The sequence below is a fragment of the Oncorhynchus clarkii genome, chromosome 21 (assembly GCF_045791955.1).
Source record: "Oncorhynchus clarkii lewisi isolate Uvic-CL-2024 chromosome 21, UVic_Ocla_1.0, whole genome shotgun sequence".
NCBI classification, from domain to species: Eukaryota; Metazoa; Chordata; class Actinopteri; order Salmoniformes; family Salmonidae; genus Oncorhynchus; species Oncorhynchus clarkii.
Window position 1 is genome coordinate 20,043,138 of NC_092167.1, and position 22,036 is coordinate 20,065,173.

At 40.8% G+C, this 22,036-nt stretch overlaps 2 protein-coding genes across 3 annotated transcripts; one reads left to right on the forward strand and one right to left on the reverse strand.

Annotated features, from left to right (window-relative positions):
* Positions 1-3,871: 3,871 nt before the first annotated feature.
* On the forward strand, positions 3,872-10,193 carry LOC139378723 (aldo-keto reductase family 1 member B1-like). Its single transcript, XM_071121164.1, has 10 exons — positions 3,872-4,048; positions 4,455-4,622; positions 4,960-5,076; positions 5,183-5,260; positions 5,381-5,503; positions 5,621-5,727; positions 6,009-6,090; positions 6,764-6,847; positions 9,559-9,641; positions 9,731-10,193. The coding sequence occupies exons 1-10, from the start codon at positions 3,983-3,985 to the stop codon at positions 9,771-9,773; spliced, it is 951 nt and encodes a 316-aa protein (XP_070977265.1). The 5' UTR covers positions 3,872-3,982; the 3' UTR covers positions 9,774-10,193.
* Positions 10,194-10,894: 701 nt separating this feature from the next.
* On the reverse strand, positions 10,895-21,581 carry LOC139378724 (aldo-keto reductase family 1 member B1-like). 2 transcript variants are annotated; one of them, XM_071121166.1, is made up of 10 exons: positions 21,337-21,581; positions 14,818-14,985; positions 14,474-14,590; positions 14,106-14,183; positions 13,723-13,845; positions 12,889-12,995; positions 12,526-12,607; positions 12,323-12,406; positions 12,133-12,215; positions 10,895-11,097 (listed from the first exon to the last, which is right to left on the reverse strand). In XM_071121166.1, the coding sequence occupies exons 1-10, from the start codon at positions 21,400-21,402 to the stop codon at positions 11,055-11,057; spliced, it is 951 nt and encodes a 316-aa protein (XP_070977267.1). In that variant the 5' UTR covers positions 21,403-21,581; the 3' UTR covers positions 10,895-11,054. The 2 variants fall into 2 exon arrangements, with proteins under 2 accessions (XP_070977267.1, XP_070977268.1); XM_071121167.1 differs by lacking the exon at positions 21,337-21,581 and adding an exon at positions 15,963-16,000.
* Positions 21,582-22,036: the final 455 nt, after the last annotated feature.

Sequence of the window (22,036 nt, forward strand, 5' to 3'; positions counted from 1 at the left end):
AAGACATGCTCCATGGTCTCCGTTTCCTGGCAATAATCACACTTTCCTGTTGGAAGCTTTCAAATAAAATCGAATTTTATTCGTCACATAGGCATATTTAAAATATGTTATTGCGGGTGTAGCGAAATGCTTTCCTATCACATTTAAGGTCTTATTCAACCGGCTGTGTCCCACCCGTAATCTTGTATAAAAAAAAATGTATCCGCTCTTCTGTCCCTTCCTGCCGTCCTCCCCGACTTGCCACTGTAATAAATGGCTGGAGAAAAACAAGCTTATATTTTTGGTTCTCGTGGAGTGTGACAGTTGAACTAAGCTCACGAGGCATTTATAAAAGTTATATTCTTCAAGAATAAATGGATATATAAGTCAAAAAATGGTTGTAGCAACAACAGATTGCCCCTTTAAATCTATCAAAAGTTTGCGAGTTTGAACATGTGTCCATTAGGCCTATGGATTAAATTGTTTTATCAGCATGCATTACATTGAGCAATAAACGCCTCACTTTTATTCCATAGGCTGGTATCCGCACTGTGCAGCTTTTGCAAGAGCACATTTTTCACTGGCTGTCCACTGGTTTCAAAAACAATGATTGATAGGCACCTTAAACGGCTTGAATTCAAATCATTATTGGTTTCAAATACACATTTAGATTTGTGAACAGCCATCCACAACAGGCACAATCCGTAAAATGCAAATAGCTAAATGAGAGAGCAACAGTGTGATTCACATCAATGCGCTATGTAGATATCAATAAGTGATGTCCGCATCGCCGTAGACTACACCACTGCTGTCATCCTTACCTCCAAGTGTTAATTAAAATTTGATAATCTTTGGATGTCGACAGCATACCATTGGAAGACATAGCTTGGACTGTAGCCTACAAAAAGTATATTCCTGCGATTCATCAAACCCATTTGGTGTGTCATCATAGTGGTCTCTGACTTGTGGTCAGACTCGCTCAGGAGGAACAAATTAAAAAAATTCAATGCTGATTTGAATGTCATTGAGACAGAGAAGTGTCAAAATATATATTTTTCCTCGCAAACCTAATTTCTGAATTTAAAAGTAATCATCTTGTTTTTCAAAAGTATCTAATCTGATCACAATATTTTTGCTGTTAACATAACATAATGCAACATATGGAATGCGATTGCATTTTAATATGGGAGTGGTGAGACAGTAACAAGCCTTTGTCTTTGTGTTGCAAACAATAATATAAAACTATTAAAAAAAAAATAATAATAATAATATAAAACATGTAAAGTGTTGATTCCATGTGCTAAAATAAAAGATCCCCAAAATGTTCCATATGCACAAAAAGCATATTTCTCTCAAATTGTGGACAAATTTGTTTTTATCCTTGTTAGCTAGCATTTCTCCTTTGCCAAGATAATTCATCCACTTGACAGGTGTGGCATATCAAGAAGCTGATTAAACAGCATGATCATTACACAGGTGCACTTTGTGCTGTGGACAATAAAAGGCCACAGATGTCTGAAGTTTTGAGGGAGCGTATAATTGGCATGCCGACTGCAGGAATGTCCACCAGAGATGTTGCCAGAGAATTGAATGTTAATTTCTCTACCATAAGAGAGAAATCGTTAGAGAATTTGGAAGTACGTCAAACCTGCTTATCACCCGCAGACCATGTGTATGGGGTCGTACGAGCAAGCGGTTTGCCGATGTGAACAGAGTGCCCTATGGTGGCAGTGGCGTTATGGTATAAGCTACAGACAACAAACAATTGCATTTTATCGACGGCAATTTGAATGCACAGAGATAACGTAACAAGATCCTGAGGCCCATTGTCGTGTCATTCATCCGCCGCCATCACCTCATGTTTCAGCATGATAATGCACGGCCCCATGTTGCAAGGATCTGTACACATTTTCTGGAAGCTGAAAATGTCCCAGTTCCTCCATAGCCTGTCATGTCACCCATTGAGCATGTTTGGAATGCTCTGGATCAACGTGTATGTCAGCGTGTTCCAGCTTCCGCCAACGTCCAGCAACTTTGCACAGCCACTGAAGAGGAGTGGCACAAGATTCCACAATCAACAGCCTGATCAACTCTATGTGAAGATGTGTTGCGCTGCATGAGGAAAATGGTGGTCACACCAAATACTGGCTGGTTTTCTGATCCACGCCCCTACCGTTTCTTGAAGGCATCTGTGACCAACAGATGCAAATCTGTATTCCTAGTGAAATCCATAGGTTAGGGCCTAATTAACGTTTCCCAATATGAACTGTAGCTCAGTAAAATATTTGAAATTGTTCCATGTTGCGTTTGTTTTTAATTCAGTAAACTTATTGAAAATCTTTCTGGTTGATCTCTTTAAAAAGTATAACAATTAGACCACTTTGCACACACATTTGAAGACATTTTTTAAATCAATAAATGTTTTTTCATGTTTTATTTTAGTATGTGAGTCAGTAGATTACCTTGGTTAAGTATTTTCTATACAGTATGCTTTTACAGAATCACCAATAACTACTGTAATACTTTGGGTATGTGTGTTTGAAAATGTATTTATGTGTTAAAGCTATTTAAAAAATGGCAGTTATGAGAATTATGCTAGGATAATGTTATGGTTTGCTCAACATACCGTAATTAAAGTAAGAAAATTAGAACACCTCACCAATAGTAGCGAATCATAATCAGAGCTGATCCAGAAGTCAAATTTGTATGTGAGATTTGAGGAAAAAGCTGGTCCTGGCCCAACTCTGTTTTAGATCTGGCATCCAGATTCACGCCGGTTTTGGCCCGCTTCACGGATCCGGACCAGATGTTGCAATAGGTCCAGGCGCGGATCTGGCGTGGATCCTTCTTGCTGTCTGGATAGCTAAGGTCTTTATGCCTGGCTTGAACCCATATCACGTGATTAGTCTAATAGTAAATTAGACAGTAAGTTCAATCTCAGTTTTTCATCCTTTGTTTGTAGATTTCCACTTTTCTCAAATTCAGATAAACGTACATAAAACAACGTGGGCACTGCAGACACTACTAGCTCGCTAGCTAGTTTGTGGCTCCAGAGACTACTAGACAGGCTATTCAGGGCCATCACGAGTTACCACATAAAGCCCTCCCATTTCTGCAATTTCTCTTCTTAAAATTTGATTTTAAACCTAACCTTAACCACACTGCTAACATTTTATGCCTAACCTAGATAGCGTGTTGGTTCAAATCTAGTAAACTAGCTATGCTTTTGAGGCTTGTGTTGCAGATCTGCATAAAATATGGAGTCTGTGGTTCTGGGTCTGTTGCGTTTAATCTAATCTATTTTTATGCTAGGCCACCGTTATACATTTTATGCTATTCACACCTTCGTACAAAAAATGTATGCAAGGGATGTTAATTTCAACAGTCAGTGACTTAAGCATTACAGCTTGAGTCACTGACTGTTGAAATCCCCGTGACTTTTTAATCATGACTTTTTTAAATCACAGTCATTGTAAGGTCAAAAATCACTCCAATGTTGTATTTAAACACTAGTGAACAGGTTATTACCTTGTTTTTAAAGGAAGAAGATTTGACTCTAGACATACTACAAATACTGATCAGCAGCAAAAAAAAGCTGTATATTAGACAATGTTATCATATGTTCTTCAACTCAATCGACATTAGCATGAAATGCATACTGCATCACATCCTGAATTATTTAAACAAGCAATGGGTTCTTTGTCATTGTGACAAGCAAACCCTCTGCGCACGTACACACACACACACTCATACATACATGCTGATTTATTCAGCTACTCCTTCACCTGCCCTTTCCTGGCCCTATCTGCTGCTTTAGCTGTAGGGGGCGGGAGGCAGGCGTAACCAATCAAATCCAGACGCTCTACATAAACCCCATTCACATTTGTGTTTCAGCTGTTCTTGTGCTGCACTGAGAATACTGATTCCTTCCACGCTGAATACAGGAATCCTCTCATCTCACAACCCAGAATCCTAGGATTGATACTACAGCAGCTCTTTAAAGATGACACCCACTGTGACTCTCAACACCGGGGCCAGCATGCCTATCTTGGGCTTGGGGACATGGGGGGTAAGATAAAGCGTAATTTAGTTTCTTCTAGGCATCTTGCATGGATAGCATTGATAATTGTTGAATTGGCAGTTAACTGCTTCTTTCTTTTGGCAACTCCCGGTATGTTCATGTTAAAATATGAGTCTTCTCATTTGCCACATATCCTGAGAGTTTTAATGAACTATGATGACCAAGATGAAGCATCTTATTTTTGCACTTGTGTTTCACCGTCACACTTGGAATCGGGGGTTAGCCTATACTTGACTTTTTGACCTAACATAGGCCGTCTATTACTGATGATTATATTATACAGTATAATCAAATCTGTCCTGATTAGTATTTCTACAGTATTATGTAGCCTTTCTGACAGAGGCTCAAGTCAAGTGTGAGGTTACCACAATAGGCCCCCTGAATCCGTGTGCAGGCAGAAGCAGGCAAGGTAACGGAGGCAGTGAAAGCAGCAATCTCTGCAGGCTACAGACACATAGACGGAGCCTACTGTTACCAGAATGAGGACATGGTGGGGGTTGGCATTCACACCATGATTGGCCAGGGGGTGGTGAAGAGAGAGGAGCTTTTCATCGTCAGTAAGGTGCGTATGAGGACGATGATCCACTGGGTCACGGTGTCAAAAAAGGGGAAAACAAGATGCATTAGTCATGTTTGTAGATTTGATCATGGAGCCACTATGATTTCCCCCTAGACGCCAGGCAGACAACGAGCTCCATACGGGCTGAAGCCATGTCATCACATGCTCTGTATAGCCACCAATGTCAAGCTAGTTCTATCATTTGTTCTGGGTGCTCTCTTACTCAACTGCCACACATCCCCATAACACTTCAAGAATTTGTCCATAGGCTAGTTTTGGCATTTAAATTGTATTTCAACATGCGCCGCAGCAGTCTAATATGACGGTTTCTCCCAAATAGCTGTGGTGTACTCTCCATCAGAAGTCTATGGTGAAGGGAGCCTGTCAGAAGACTCTGAGTGACCTCAAGCTAGACTACCTGGACCTCTACCTAATACACTTCCCTATGTGCTTTCAGGTACTGTGTGTGTCTGTGTCACGAAAATGACTATCAGCTTTCAAACTATCCCTGATTTAAGAGTGAGAGGACTATTGTCCTGTAACTAGTTTGTTTTCCATTGCAGCCTGGAGAGAATCTATTTCCTTTTGGTGAAGACGGACAGGTAGCCGCAGGTGAAAGCAACTTCCTGGACACTTGGGAGGTAAGGAAAACAAAAAAAAAAATGGTATACTGTATTCCAAAACAAACATCCCCTAACACCAGCAAACGAGATTATACTACAAGACATTTGACAGTTTACTGAGCTTGACCTATTGAACAGGCTATGGAGGAGCTGGTGGATGCTGGTCTGGTCAAGGCTATCGGTGTCTCCAACTTTAACAAAGACCAGATTGAATCCATCCTAAACAAGCCAGGCCTCAAGTATAAGCCTGCCAACAACCAGGTACTGTAGTCTTTGGTGATCAAGACAGACAAAACAAGTCAATACAGTTTTTAAGCAAGGCATTATTGCCCCAATCTCTGTATTACCAGCGCCTCTTCTTTATATTTGTCCCTTCAGATTGAATGCCACCCCTATCTGACCCAGGAGAAGCTGATCAACTACTGTCACTCTAAAGGCATCTCAGTGACAGCCTACAGCCCTCTGGGCTCCCCAGACAGACCAAGGTGAGATCTTATAAAAAGTGTGCTCTAATGTGTATACAGTCACTTTGGATTAAAAGGAAGGTTATAGAATGAAGCAGAAATGGACCTGTACACTGAAATGATCCAAAACGGGCATTGTATTTAATTGGTTATTGACAACCTTTCAATGCGTGTGTGCATTGTCAGACCCTACCCTTTCCCTACTTACAGATGTTTTTCAGGACCCACCCACCATTAAAAATGATGTGCGTTTGACTTCATGTCAACATAAAGAAGACTAAAATAAATGACATTTTCAACAGGGCGAAACCTGGTGAGCCGTCTCTGCTTGAGGACCCAAATTTAAAGACCATCGCTGATAAGCACAATAAGACTACAGCACAGGTATGAGAGAAGCATCAATAACCCCTACAAACGGTGAACTTTCTCCTAATTCTGCCTTTAGTGACATACTGTAGCAAGACTTGATCCTGTATTTTAAGCCTTATCCAGAAATATTAAATTACACCAAAAATGAAAGCAATTGTCTGAGGATGGTGCTGGACCATCTGACATAAAAAGGGGACACCAATGAAAAAGCCAAATAAAAAAATAAAATAAATGTAAGTTAAAATCCAGGCATGTCACATGATTGCACCAAACCCAGGCCCCTAGCTATAGGGAATACGAAGGGTATAACCAACCCGTCTTCTCAACCATACTTACTGCGGTGAAGATTCGTGAAATTCTACATTTAACAAAAGTTAATTCAAGTTGAGGTTAACGCAGCTGATCACTCTCCAAAGAATATTACATTAGCCTGGAATTGGATATGGGTCCCATGTGTAGCGTTTAAAGAAAACGGCTAGGGGTTAGAATGGGGACAATCAATTGTCAAGGTTTTGGCTAGTGTTTTCCAAGACAAGTCTCTAACATTAAGAATCATTGTTTTGAAACCGTGCCCTCGGGGCGTGGGTCCAACGCTCACATGGTAACAGCTACATTCTTTGTCTGGATAAAAGGTGTCTTGGTCTAGGGTCAATCAAGTGACCAATCAATGTTCTTATCCTCTCCACAGATCCTTATCCGCTTTCAAATCCAGAGGAATGTGATCGTCATTCCCAAGTCGGCTACGCCCTCCCGGATCAAGGAAAATGTTCAGGTATTTTTTTGACAATTATAACTGTAGATGCAGTTGGGTCGGTCAGAGGTTAAATCCCTGCCTCCTGACCTAGAGGTTCATATCTTGTCTGTTTTCTACAGCTTTCAATGTCAAATATACGAAGAGCAGTGTTCTAAGTGTGGAAGAGCCATTGGCTCTGGTAAGAATCTTACCTCTGATGTACGGGGTTGTAGGTTCGATCCCAGGCTCAGCTCCTGAATGTGGTTGCGTTGACTATCTGGGATAGTTGGAAGGCTGTCAAAACTTATGGTGGTATATACCTGGGGTCCCCTCCTGTAAAAAGCAGTGATTATGGAGAAAAGCTCCTGGAAAAAGTAGGCACTTATAAATAAAAAATATAGATGTGCCTATATTAAAAAGTGTCCATTCGGAAAGTATTCAGACCTTTTCACTCTTTCCTCATTGTTACATTACATCCTTATTCTAAAATGGATTAGATATATTTTTTCCTCAATCTACACAATACCTCATGACAAAGCTGTGAAAGGAATGTAACAATTCCAATGTGTTCATTAACCAATTCAATTAAAATCTCTGCCTGTTTCTAAGAATTTGTAAGATCCTTATTTGCATAAAATAAGCAGAGACTAGTCTACCAAGATTAGCCAATAGCTTTTATTCTCGAGAGCACTCCCCATAATATCATGTACATTCGTTTATATGCGTCATATTTCATCAAATGTCTCCTCCTCTCAGATACAATGGCAGTATAGTTCACAAGCCTTCCCACATTGTTTAACAGGTGGCAGATGATCTACTACAAGCCCAAGGTCTCTCCCCACCCTGGGTAGAGACAGAATGTCCTTTACGGAACACAGCATTCCAGCCAGTCAGACGATGGCTCCATTAGTTTCTAACAAGGAACAGAAAGTCCTTGTTCTAATTCTTGACTAAAACTACACACATTATATTCAGTATTATGATTATAAGATTCAGACATCCAAACAGTAACATAGAACTATAACTAAACAGAATACTACTAAGTTAAATGTATACATAATTTTGTCATTATTCATAAAAAGCAAATAACAAAAGCAAAAACTGGTTTGTACATTTTTGGTTAAAAAAACCCACAACTGAAGTATCACAGTTACATAACTATTCAGACCCTTTAAAGCGGTACTTTGTTGAAGCAGTTTTGGCAGCAATTACAGCCTCGACTCTTCTTGGGTATGATGCTACATGCTTTGCACATCTGTATTTGGGGAGTTTCTCACTTTCTTTTCTGCAGATCCACAAGCGCTGTCAGGTTGGATGGGGAGCGTCGCTGTACAGCTATTTTCAGGTCTCTCCAGAGATGTTCGATTGGGTTCAAGTCCGGGCTCTCACTAGGCCACTCAAGGACATTCAGAGACTTGTCCCGCAGCCACTCCTGAGTTGTCTTGGATGTGTGCTTAGGGTTGTTGTACTGTTGGAAAGTGAACATTCATCCCAGTCTGAGGTCCTGAGCAGGTTTTCATCAAGGATCTCTGTACTTTGCTCCGTTAATCTTTCCCCTCGAGCCTGACTAGTCTCCCAGGCCCAGTCGCTGAAAACACCCCCACAGCATGATGCTGCCACCACTGCTTCATCGTAGGGATGGTGCCAGGTTTCCTCCAGACATAAAGCTCTGTCAGAGTGACCATCTGGTTCTTGGTCACCTCCAGGTGTGAAGCTCGGCATTCAGGCCAAAGAGTTCAATCTTGGTTTCATCAGACCAGAGACTCTTGTTTCTCATGGTCTGAGTCCTGATTGGTGGAGTGCTGCAGAGATGGGAGAACCTTCCAAAAGGACAACCATCTCCACAGAGTAACTCTGAAGCTCTGTCAGTGACCATCAGGTTCTCGGTCACCTCCCTGACCAAGGCCCTTCTCCCCCGATTGCTAAGTTTGGCTTGGGGCGGCCAGCTCTAGGAAGAGTCTTGGTGGATCCAAACTTCTTCCATTTAAGAATGATGAAGGCCACTGTGTTCTTGGGGACCTTCAATGCTGCAGAAATGTTTTGGTACCCCCTGTGCCTTGACACAATCCTGTCTCGGTGCTCTACGGACAATTCCTTCAACATCATGGCTCTGTTTTTGCTCTGACATGCACTGTCAACTGTGGGACTTTATATAGACAGGTGTGTGCCTTTCCAAATCATGTCCAATCATTTGAATTTACCACAGGTGGACTCCAATCAAGTTGTAGAAACATCTCAAGGATGATCAATGGAAACGGGATGCACCTGGGTAGTGGACAATTTGATACACACAGGAAACTGTTGAGCGTAAAAAACCTAAAAAGCATTGCATTTCTTGACATACTCAAACCGGTGCGCCTGGCACCTACTACCATACCCCGTTCAAAGGCACTTAAATAGCGTCTTTCCCATTCACCCTCTGAATGGGAAAGACAAAGTGACATCAGTAGGGATCATAGCTTTCACCTGGTCAGTCTGTCATGGAAAGAGCAGGTACTCCTAATGTTTTGTACACTGTGTATATGATATAGAGTAAAAAAACAAACAAGAGATGAGTTTTGAACCTACATGCAAGGCAGGATTTAACCTGGAAGCCACGGAGACCTTCACACTTTTACCTCTTCATATATTTGACAGTGGCAGAATTGTAAACAAAAAAGAGAATGTGGCTTCAAATCACACAAATCTTTTGGTTTCAAGCCACTGGTTCCTTCACATGTCTACATTGTTATTTTGTCGCCTTCAAACAGGTGTTTGACTTCGAGCTGAATGACGAAGACATGAAAGTCATCTTGAGTTTCAACAGGAACATGAGAGGATTCGCTATGAAATGGTGAGTTCCAGAGTTTCTAAATGCTGACTTAACCCCAGTTTCCTCTTTACCTGTTCTCCCCTGACGTACCCTCCTCCTCCTCACTGCAGGGGCAACAAGCACAAAGACTTCCCTCTGCATGCAGAATACTGAAACCTCCGTGTGGACACCCACATTCCAACACTGGGGACATACAGCGAGAAGTCCAGTAGTTGTACAGATTCAACCACTACTGTGACCTTGTTCATGAGGCAAACAGAATGTCAATGTTTAATGTAATAAGTGACAGATATTGTTGCCTTTACTTCAGAGCTTTACTTTATGTTCAGAGTTTAAACATGTTGTACGTTTAGCTACATGTTGGGAAGTGCCTTTGAAAGCATGGTGTCCCTGTGCTCCTTGTTGTAATATAACATTATAATAATAATTCCTTAGACAGTGCTCTTTAGAGATATCTCAACCAATATGTTAACATTGACAACTTACACAGTAAAATGTGACTCATTCCAGAATTTCTTTATGTATTGCGACATATTTTGATTCTAATCCTGAAATAAACTGCTACCTGACTAACTTGATATATTAATATGTCCTTATTTTGCATGTATAATATTATACAAGAACACAATATTGAAGCAAAGAACGCTATCATAAAAAAATAAAACTGTTCAAGGGAACTGGGAATTTCACAACAGTATCACACAAGTCAAAGTCTGTGACTAGGGGTTTTATCATCCTGTAAGGCAGGAGTGTGTATGATTCATTCTAGGCCAAAAGGCACCTATGACTAGGCATTTGAGGGAAGGAGTGTTCAACAAAATATCTTAATGCACTATTAGGATAAGCTATGTCTATATGGCAATGTTTCACCCTTTGGCCATTTTTAAAAACAAAACCGATGTAATACTGTACATCACATACAATGTCCATGTATGACATACCCAGCTCATCTGGTTGGACTGTATTCTCATGGTTATTATATGGCCTTTAGATGTGGAGGCTCATTGAAAAGGTCAGAGACCATTAGACTCAAATCAAAAGAGACACAAACTGGGTCATGTGAGAAGCCACAAACTATTGTGCGTTAGCAGATCCAAGGCTCCAGATTTCCTACCAAACCAGTAACCAAACTCAAGCTTTTAATACTTCACTAATATCGATCCTATGTCATTGTTTCCATGATTGTTGAAAAATAATTACTATTGTGTATTAGGCTAGAAAGCAACATAGGTCAGAGTGTATATGTCATGAGAAATACAATACCGCAACACACAGATACTAAATCAGTCTTTAATAGCTAGAAACTAGCTCAAGGATGGCCATTTATGTACACAGTCTTAAAGGGAGAAATAAGAATGTATCAAAACGAGAACAGAGGCCAGACATATCAAGCAAGCCACAACACCAGAAGTAACTTTGTGAATCCCCATTTCCCTAAAACTCGGCATTGAAGGGGTAGTCCTTGTGCTTCATGCTCCTGGGTGACAAAGAAAAACAAAGCACAATTCAGAGAGACAGTACAATTGTTCACATGTTCAAACATCAAATAAACACTTAAGTATGTAGAAAAAGGAGGAAGGCAAGCGCTGCTAAGGTACAAAATAGTAGGTTTTGGTAGACAGAAGGTGCTCTTTGGTAAAAGGGGTAAATTGGTCATCAAAAAGAAAGGAGGAACCAAGGCACTCTTCATATAATTAGTTAAAATGTCTTATTTATATGGAATGCTCAATGGAAACAAAGTTTAAAAACTGTTGGGGAATAATCAGAATTAGTTGGGTAACATAGATAAGATGTTTTATTTTCATTATATGTTTGTGAGTTACTTCTCATCAGAATGTCTATTTTTGTATAATACTGTTCGCCATTTGCAGTCATCTGTTCTCTGTCAGGACTAAGTTACTTGGGCCGCAGAGAGGGGAGAGGTCAAGCGTGTATCTCTTGGCTCCACAATGTCTGTGTGCCAGTCACTGTGTCTCTGTGATCTTGTCAAGGAGGGGGTGTTTGATATATGCCTGTTGATAGGTTTTGTTTTATGGTTCTGAGAGCGAGAAAATAACATAGTTTAGGAGACAAAGCTGAACGATAATTTATGGCCAATGCTGTCTGGCTATGTGTGTCTTTGCTATAAAGGATCTCAGTTGCAATGTGTAAGGGACTCTCAGACAATTCATTGATAGACACTGAATTGATCTGAGAGTCACAGGGTTGTGATGGAGCTCATATAATTAAAGATGGACTTTATGATAACTCTGACTTGTGTGTGGTTTGCTCTCATGATTTGGTAAATACAGGAAATTTCCACGACAAAACTCAGATGCGTTTTGGGTGCATAGCCTTCGTCAGGGAGTATACCAAGTATATTTACATTCAAAGAAAAGTAACACTGTAATAAACAGTGGGGGGGGGGGGGGGGGGGGCTTTATAATACTTATTTAAACAGTTTGAGCCTCTGCAGAGTGTGTATGCTGTAAAATACAGTACATGGGTCAAACTAAACCAAGTAGAGTCTCACCCTATCACTGGGCAGAATCTCCAGTTCCTGTTGAAGCCCAGAATGCTCTTCATTTCCTCGTCGCTCAACACAAAGTCAAACACCTGCATGTTTCAAAAAGACAAAAAAATGACCCCAAAGCGACACGTGTGAACTAAAAATCAGATGACACACCTCTTCAAATAAATTGAGAATTTATGGGAGCGAATACCTTGAAATTCTCCTGGATACGTGTGGGGGTGATAGACTTGGGAATCACAATCGTGTTCCGTTGAATATGGAAGCGGATCAGGACCTGAAGTGAGGATGACAGAGAGAGGAAAGCGGACATGTAAATGTGATCCCAGGATAAAGAAAACATCAGTGAGGTTCGGGTCGGCTCGATAGTGTGAAAAGGCTATTAGAGTACAGTACCTGGGCAGAGGTCTTCTTGTGCTTCTCAGCGATGGCCTTGATGTTGGGATCATCCAGCAGAGAAGGCTCCTCTGGTTTGGCCCTGTTATTGACACATTGTTACAATCTTTTCACAGGGAGAACTGTAAAATGGCTTCGTATGTTCATCATTCATGTACTAGGTGAATGTACACCGAGCATACCAAACGTTAGGAACACATTCCTAATATCGAGTCGCAATATTGGATTTAACAAGTGACATCAATAAGGGATCATAGCTTTCACCTGGTCAGTCTATGTCATGGAAAGAGCAGGTGTTCTTAATGTTTTGTACACTCAAGAGTATATCTCTTAGGTATTATTAGTTGAAGTATATACACTCACCATGGTCTGTCTGGGGAACCCAGGGGGCTGTAGGCTGTCACAGAGATGCCCTTAGAGTGACAGTAGTTGATCAACTTCTCCTGGTTCAGATAAGGGTGGCATTCAACCTGGCGGCATAAATCATTTGTGAGGTTATTCACTTCACACGCAGTTCTTATACATGGGATGTATTGTAGCATTAGAGAATTAGTGGGGTGGTATTTTACGTTGATAAACATACATAACTAAAATATAAGGTAGATTACAAATAAATAACATTTATTTGAATTAAGACACATTGTGTATTACTGTCAAAATAAGCCCCATGAAGATTTGCTGTTTATTCCGGAAGCCTGGGAAGTTGTTCAGTATGGTGACAATAGAAAGCACAAGAGGGTCTGTCCACTCAAATAATCAGATTGATATGTACCCGTTAATCAAGATGTCTATTGGGATAGAAGTGCCTGGAAAACAGCAGGAATATAAAGGTCACCAAAGCATTGCTGCCTTGCCTCAGGGAAAGAGGCTGACTACAAGGCACTAAACTGGCCTTTATCTGACCGAGCTGTCACTGTGAATAAGACAATGGGGCAGGGATGTTGACAATGAGGCCTCTGCCCTTTGAGGGAGGGTTTAAAACAAGCGTTGGGTGATCAGTGTCCTGAAAAGTCTCATTCAGAAGAAGGTTGAGGGATACAAGATACAATTAGGAATGTAGGACCAGCATTGTGTGCTTCACAATGTGTTGTGTTGATCCCAGGCTTGTGAGCTTTTTGAGTGACTATCACTATCAGTAAACACTCATTCAGTAAACACTCATTCAGTAAACACTCATTCAGTAATGAACGTCAGTACCTGGTTGTTGGCAGGTTTATACTTGAGGCCTGGCTTGTTTAGGATGGATTCAATCTGGTCTTTGTTAAAGTTGGAGACACCGATAGCCTTGACCAGACCAGCATCCACCAGCTCTTCCATACCCTAGTATACGACAACATCAGATCAGACACAGGTCAATATGGCATCCCCAATTTGTGATAGATTACAATAAACTCAGGGTTGTATTCATTAGGGCACACAACAGAAAACAAAAATGTGCATTTCTTATTGGACCGGGTAGTCCACGTTTCAGTCCGTTTGGTGTCTAATGAATATAACCCAGTTTAAGTGATGTTCAATTGAAGAAAACTGTACAGTGTCCTATAGTGTCTTAGAGGACGCGTTCTCTCTCACTGGCTCACCTCCCATGTCTCCAGGAAGTTGGAGCCATCATCAATATAATTTCCATTGCTGTCAGTAGGGAAGAGTGCTTCTCCAGGCTGTGCAACAAACAATAGTAGTAAAACAATTATAAAAGTCACAAGACACTCCTCTTACAACACCATGAACCAGGGTTATTCAAATCTAGACCTTGATGCCAGTTCTACTGCTGATTATCATTCTTCCTCTCTTATCAGGGACGGATTTAGACCTGGGACATTATCAGGTAGAACAGCAGCACTCCCATACCTCCAGGCTTGGATTTGAATGCCCCCGTCTTAAACCAATGATGGAACCTTGAGCAAAAAAAGCTACAAGTGAGATAGTGTTAAAATGGTATTAGTCTCACCTGAAAGCCCATAGGCCAGTGCATCAGGTAAAGATCCAGGTAGTCTAGCTTGAGATCACTGAGAGTCTTCTGACAGCCTTCTTTCACCATAGACTTCCCATGGAATGTGCACCACAGCTGAAAAGAGAGCAAGCTTGAGTTGCGTAACTTCGAACCAATTTCCTCAATTCAATCTAAACAACAGATTCACTAGCCAAGATTTGATCACTTCAATCATATAGCCTTGATATCAAGTGTGTTATTTTAAGTAGCATATTAAAAGAGCGAGTCAACTTCTCACTGCAATGTCAGTGTTACAAACTTGAGACCAGAGATGACTGTCCTGCAGTGACATTGTATCTCACCTTGCTGACCACAAACAGCTGCTCTCTCTTCACCACCCCCTCCTTGACCATGGCATGAACACCCTCTCCCACCTCGGTCTCGTTCTGGTAGATGAAGGCCCCATCGATGTGCCTATAGCCTGCAGCTATGGCCGCCTTCACCGCATCAGTTACTTTACCTGGAGGGGACTGGTACAGAGGAGGGAGCAGGAAACAGAATGATTCATTCTTTTAAATGTTTCAACTACAACATGAGCGAGATCTTTAGTAGGCAATCGGCGGTTGAAGGTATGCTTAGGACGTTAAAGGTGCGTTACGGGTACGGAGGTGGTATGACATCATCAGGGACAACATTCCCTTCTGGGATGGGGGAGGCGTTCCCCGGAGGGATATTGGAAAGATAATTGGAGATCTACTTAGTCAGTTGCAGCTACGGTATGTTTAGCAGTGCATGTAGTATGGTACAGCTACATGGATAGATGTCAAGCATTGATTCTGGTAGTATTAGTAAGTATGGATAAATTCAGGGGGTCAAGCAGCTTGATCATCATGGTACTTTTTGGTAGTACAGTTTACAGGCATATATTATGGTAAGTATAATTGAATTACAGTACAGTAAATGGTGAAATAAGTATAGTTAGCTGTAATTGTAATGGCTTAGCAGATTTTAAAAAAGCATTATCAGTCTTTACCTGGCTAAAAGAGAATGAATATAAGATCTATTGTTTACAGGAAACTCATTCTACAACTACAGACGGAGGTTGTGTGGAAAAGGGACAGGGAGGAAGAAATATTTTTGTCATGGGCAAAGAAACTCAAAAGGGGTGATGATATTTAACTAAAAATTATTTCGATCCGAATGTGCAAACTGTCCAAACATATCCGCAAACAAAAGGTGGATCCTTTTAAATGCGCTATTGGACGATAAACAGATCTGGCTCATTAATCTATACGGTCCAAATAATGATGATCCACACTTCTTAGAAAATATTTATAACAATCTATCGATCTCACAAGCAACAAAATATCCTATTATGGTGGGAGATAACACAGTTAAGTAACTTCAATGGACCGTAAAGGAAATCCCACCCTCGTGCACTTAAGAAGACCACGACTATCATGGACACAGCTAGTCGATATACGGAGGCTTAAAAACCCCGACCTACTGAGATATACATGGAGGAGGCTACATCTAGTCGTCTTGACTACTAAAAACATGCAGGGCTTGACATTAAAACCTATTTATACACTTGTCCTTCAGACAAGGTGACTGAACATTATTGTGTCATTATAATTCCCATGCCATTATTACAGAGAATCAGACACATTATGCTACCCTCTGTCTATTAGCTACTTAGCTTATTCAAGCCTGTCTCAAAATACAACACTGCCCCTTTAAGACAAAAAAAAAAACTCTTTACCGGACTCGCTTTTCAAAGATGTCTAGAAATGTACACGCTTTGCGCTCTTGTAGGAAGCAATCACTTCCCTATTGCGGTCTAGAAATGTACACGTTTTGTGCTCTTGTAGAACGCAATCACTTCCTTATTGCGGACTACAAATTAGCTATAACTGGGCTATTTACTCACTAATTGGCGCTCCGGTCCGGCCTGAGTCGTGCCTGTCAATGCAACAAATTACTACACCAATGCGCTCTGCCTACAACAACATCTCTTGCATCGTTTGTTTTGTTTCGGTATGTTGCAATGAAAGTAGCTAAAATTGTGTTGATTTGATCACAATTACCATAGTAAAAGAGAAACATTGATAGTGTTAACTAAATGGGGAAAACTCTAGAAAGTTGAGCAAAGTTCAATCTTCAGTCTCATTGAGGATCTAAATGATTAACGCTGCAAATGGTTTGTGTGTCAGAGGGCCAGGGTCAGTATGTTATATCTGGAGTATTTCTTATGTCTTATCCATTGTCCTTTGTGAATTTAAGTACGCTCCCTCTAATTCTCTCTCCCCCTCTTGGAGGACCTGAGCCCTGGGACTAGAGGTCGACCAATTAATCGGAATGGGCGATTAATTAGGGCCGATTTCAAGTTTTCATAACAATCGGAAATCTGTATTTTTGGACACCGATTTTACCGATTGTTGTTGTTTTTTTTACACCTTTATTTAACTAGGCAAGTCAGTTAAGAACACATTCTTATTTTCAATGACGGCCTAGGAACGGTGGGTTAACTAACGATGGGTTAACTGCCTCCTTCAGCGCCAGAACGACAGATTTTCACCTTGTCAGCTCGGGGAATCCAATCTTGCAACCTTACAGTTAACTAGTCCAACGCAATAATGACCTGCCCCTTGTTGCACTCCAAGGAGACTTATTTATTTATTTATTTTATTTCACCTTTATTTAACCAGGTAGGCTAGTTGAGAACAAGTTCTCATTTACAACTGCGACCTGGCCAAGATAAAGCACAGCAGTGTGAACAGACAACAACACAGAGTTACACATGGAGTAAACAATAAACAAGTCAATAACACAGTAGAAAAAAAAGAGTCTATATACATTGTGTGCAAAAGGCAGGAGGAGGTAGGCAATACATAGGCCATTGGAGACTGCCTGTTACGCGAATGCAGTAAGCCAAGGTAAATTGCTAGCTAGAATTAAACTTATCTTATAAAAACAATCAATCATAATCACTAGTTAACTACACATGGTTGATGATATTACTAGATGTTATCTAGCAAGTCCTGTGTTGAGTATAATCTGACTGAGCATACAAGTATCTAAGTATTTGACTGAGCAGTGGTAGGCAGAAGCAGGCCCTTAAGCATTCATTCAAACAGCACTTTCGTGCGTTTTGCCAGCAGCTCTTCGTTGTGCGTCAAGCATTGAGCTGTTTATGACTTCAAGCCTATCAACTCCCGAGATTAGGCTGGTGTAACCGAAGTGAAATGGCTGGCTCGTTAGCACGCGCTAATAGCGTTTCAAACGTCACTCACTCTGAGCCTGTGGTTGTTTCCCTTGCTCTGCATGGGTAAGGCTGCTTCGAGGCTGTTGTCTTTGTGTTCCTGGTTCGAGCCCAGGGAGGAGCGAGGAGAGGGACGGAAGCTATACTGTTACACTGGCAATACTAAAGTGCCTATAAGAACATCCAATAGTCAAAGGTTAATGAAATACAAATGGTATAGAGGGAAATAATCCTATAATTCCTATAATAACTACAACCTAAAACCTCTTACCTGGGAATATTGAAGACTCATGTTAAAAGGAACCACCAGCTTTCATATGTTCTCATGTTCTGAGCAAGGAACTTAAACGTTAGCTTTCTTACATGGCACATATTGCACTTTTACTTTCTTCTCCAACACTTTGTTTTTGCATTATTTAAACCAAAGTGAATATGTTTCATTATTTATTTGAGGCTAAATTGATTTTATTGATGTATTATATTAAGTTAAAATAAGTGTTCATTCAGTATTGTTGTAATTGTCATTATTACAAATAAATAAAACAGTTAAAAATTGGCCGATTAATCGGTGTTGAAAAATCATAATCAGTCGACCTCTACCTGGGACCATACCTCAGGACTACCTGGCCTGATGACTCCCTAATGTAGTCCACGTGGTCGTGATGCTGCTCCAGTTTCAACTGTTCTGCCTGCGGCTATGGAACCTGTTCACTGGACGTGCTACCTGTCCCAGGCCTGCCGTTTTCAACTCTCTCTACTGCACCTGCTATTTCAACCTCTGAATGCTTGGCTATGAAAAGCCAACTGACATTTACTCCTGAGGTGCTGACCTGTTGCACCCTCTACAACCACTGTAATTATTACTTGACCCTGCTGGTCATCTATGAACATTTGAACATCTTGGCCATGTACTGTTATGATCTCCACCTGGCACAGCCAGAAGAGGACTGGCCACCCCTCAGAGCCTGGTTCCTCTCTAGGTTTCTTCCTAGGTTCCTGCCTTTCTAGAGAGTTTTCCCTAGCCACCGTGCTTCTTCTACATCTGCATTGCTTGCTGTTTGGAGTTTTAGGCTGGGTTTCTGTATAGCACTTTGTGACATCGGCTGATGTATTTGATTGATTGATTGATTCTCTAGCCTCTCTGGACTAAAACCTAATTATGAAAACTTATTGGATTGGATCATTAAAAGACAACTTTACCCTGTAGTTTACCAATAAAATAGTCCGATGGTGAAGTAGACAAAAATAAATCAACTCACTACAAACAATTTTCATTAGAAAGTTAACAAAAATAAACGACATCTTGCAACCATGGACCAACCTGTCTATTTATGGAAAAATCACACTTTACACTTTAGTGATATCACAGTTTAGTATGACGCTGCCTACTTATATTTATATAATGAATACGAGTTTGGGGGGGGGGGGGGGGGCTAAAATGATTCAATATTAAAGAATTAAACCGCTCAATAAAAGCTTCAGTCATACAAAAGTTATACTTAAAGGTCATGAATAGTAAAAAAATCATGTTTTTCATGAAAGTGGATGATATTTGAAGGAAACCAGAGCAAAGAATGATGACATAAAGTTACTGGTCCCCTCCCCCATGTCAAACACTTGGACAAATATACCAGTTTCATTTGAAAACCAAAACCAAAATGTTGACAGCAGTGCCATACAGATTGCAAAATAGCTGGGAAGAGATTTGAGATGTTCCGAATACTTGCCTCATGGTTTATGAACTGATACACAAAACGACGCTCGATTCAAATTCAATTATTATACAAAATTCTTGCCACCAACATAATGCTATGTATATGGGGCAAATAACCATCTCAGCTCTGCAGATTTTGGTCACAGGTTCAGGAGTGGCTGACAAATCATAAGAGGGTGGTTTACCGAGATACAGTCGGTGGAATGGGCAGAGAGCAGCTGAAGGGTGGGTTCAAAAGCCCATGATCTATAAATGTTATGACTGAAAATAATATATACAGTGCATTCCGGAAAGTATTCAAACCCCTTGACTTTTTCCACATTTTGTTATATTACAGCCTTATTCTTAAATGGATTAAAACAAAAATGTCCTTTATCAAGCTACACACAATACCCCATAATGATAAAACAAACTAAAAACAGAAATACCTTATTTACATAAGTATTCAAACCATTTGCTTTGAGACTCGAAATTGAGCTCAGGTGCATCCTGTTTCCATTGGCCATCCTTGAGGATGTTTCTACAACTTGGAGTTTACATGTGATCAATTCAATTGATTGGACATAATTTCGAAAAGGCACACACCTGTCTATATAAGTCCCACTGTTGACAGTGCATGTCAGAGCAAAACCCGGGCCATGAGGTTGAAGGAATTGTCCGTAGAGCTCCGAGACAGGATTTTGTCAAGGCACAGATCTGGGGAAGGGTACCAACAACAATTCTGAAGCATTGAAGGTCCCCAAGAGCACAGTGGCCTCCATCATTCCTAAATGGTAGAAGTTTGAAACCACCAAGACTCTACCTAGAGCCGGATGCCACTCCTCAGTAAAAGGCACATGACAGCCCGCTTGGGAGTTTGCCAAAAGGCACACACCTAAAGGCCTCAGACCATGAGAAACAAGATTCTCTGGTCTAATCTCTTTGGCCTGAATGCCAAAGAGATTAGACCTGGAGGGAACCTGGCACCATCCTTACAGTGAAGCATGGTGGTGGAAGCAACATGCTGTGGGGATGTTTTTCAGTGGCAGGGACTGGGAGACTAGTCAGGATCAAGGGCAAGATGAACGGAGAAAAGTACTGAGAGATCTTTGATGAAAATCTGCTCCAGAGTGCTCAGGACCTCAGACTAGGGCGACAGGTCACCTTCCAACAGGACAACGACCCTAAGCACACAGCCAAGACAACGCAGGAGTGGCCCAGCCAGAGCCCAGACTTGAACCTGATCAAACATCTCTGGAGACCTGAAAATAGCTGTGCAGCGACGCTCCCCATCCAACCTGACAGAACTTGAGAGGATCTGCAGAGAAGAGTGAGAGAAACTCCCCAAATACAGATGTGCCAAGCTTGTAGTGTCATACCCAAGAAGAGGGGATGGTGGATGGTCCAATAATAACAAGTATTCAGTCGCCTGCAAATGTATGGATTTGTGGATTCAAATGTATACAGACTTGATCACAAAATATGAAACAAAAGGCATGTGTGACTTTTATAGATGCATCTGAGGAAATGGGTGCAGCCTTTCAACCACAAATCACAGGACCACAGCTACGAAAAGCTTTGTGACAGAAACTATGGGGCCTATTACCTATTCCTAAAAACGAAAGAGTTCACACAATATCTTGACAACATATATCGAACAAATGGCATTGCTCATTTTCTGGAATTACAGCTGGCTCCCAGTTATGCTTATTGTCAAGAACGTGCTAGAGAGAAAAGTAATTGACAATATATTATAATTACATTGATAACGGAAGAGAGAAAGATACGTTTTCATTTGTCATAAATACATGCCATTGTGTAAAGTCCAAAGTAGCTAACGAGCTCAAAGACCAAGAACTCAAAAAGTTGGCGCTAGCTACTAGTAACATAGATAGCTTTCTTGGAAAACTACAATTTAGAACGAACCTTCCACGTCCCGAGACCGAGAATGGGCATTTCTGCACCGGTGTTCAATTTCACGGATGTTGCCATCGTCCTCTTTGCTACAAAATACACCTTTTAGATACTTCGTTGCAATTGCAGACGGTGCTTGTCCAACCTCAAGTACGGCGCAAAGTCCTGTTCATAGATTGTTTATGTCTGGAATTATATGTTGCTAAACATCTTGGACAACAGCGCCACCGAGTGCCACCGTCATTCTCTTTATTAATGAGGCGCGTCATACAGGCAACTTTGACATAAACCTGCAGATGGATTTGAAATGTTTACAGAATGCGAATGACTTCTTCATAAAAACAGAATCCTGAACCAAAATAGTTTATTAATAGTATTGTCACAAATTGAATAATCATTGCCCCCCCCTCACACATTGACCTTGAATTCTACATTTGCATCCTATCAATTTGTTTCTGACACTTCATCAAAAACGTTTGCTTCACCTCAAGCATTATGGGTAACAAGCACTAGAGGGAGACATTACCACACTGTTCAGTTGGCAATCAAACGCTTAAAGGGGTAATCAGCAATTGTTGCGATATTTTTTACTTTGAAATTCATATACCCATTGATTCTTGAATAATATAACTTATAGACTTCTGAGCTTAGTTAAATTGTCTTACCGCACCAGAACCCAAAATATAAGCTTGTTTTACTATTTTGTTTGGTA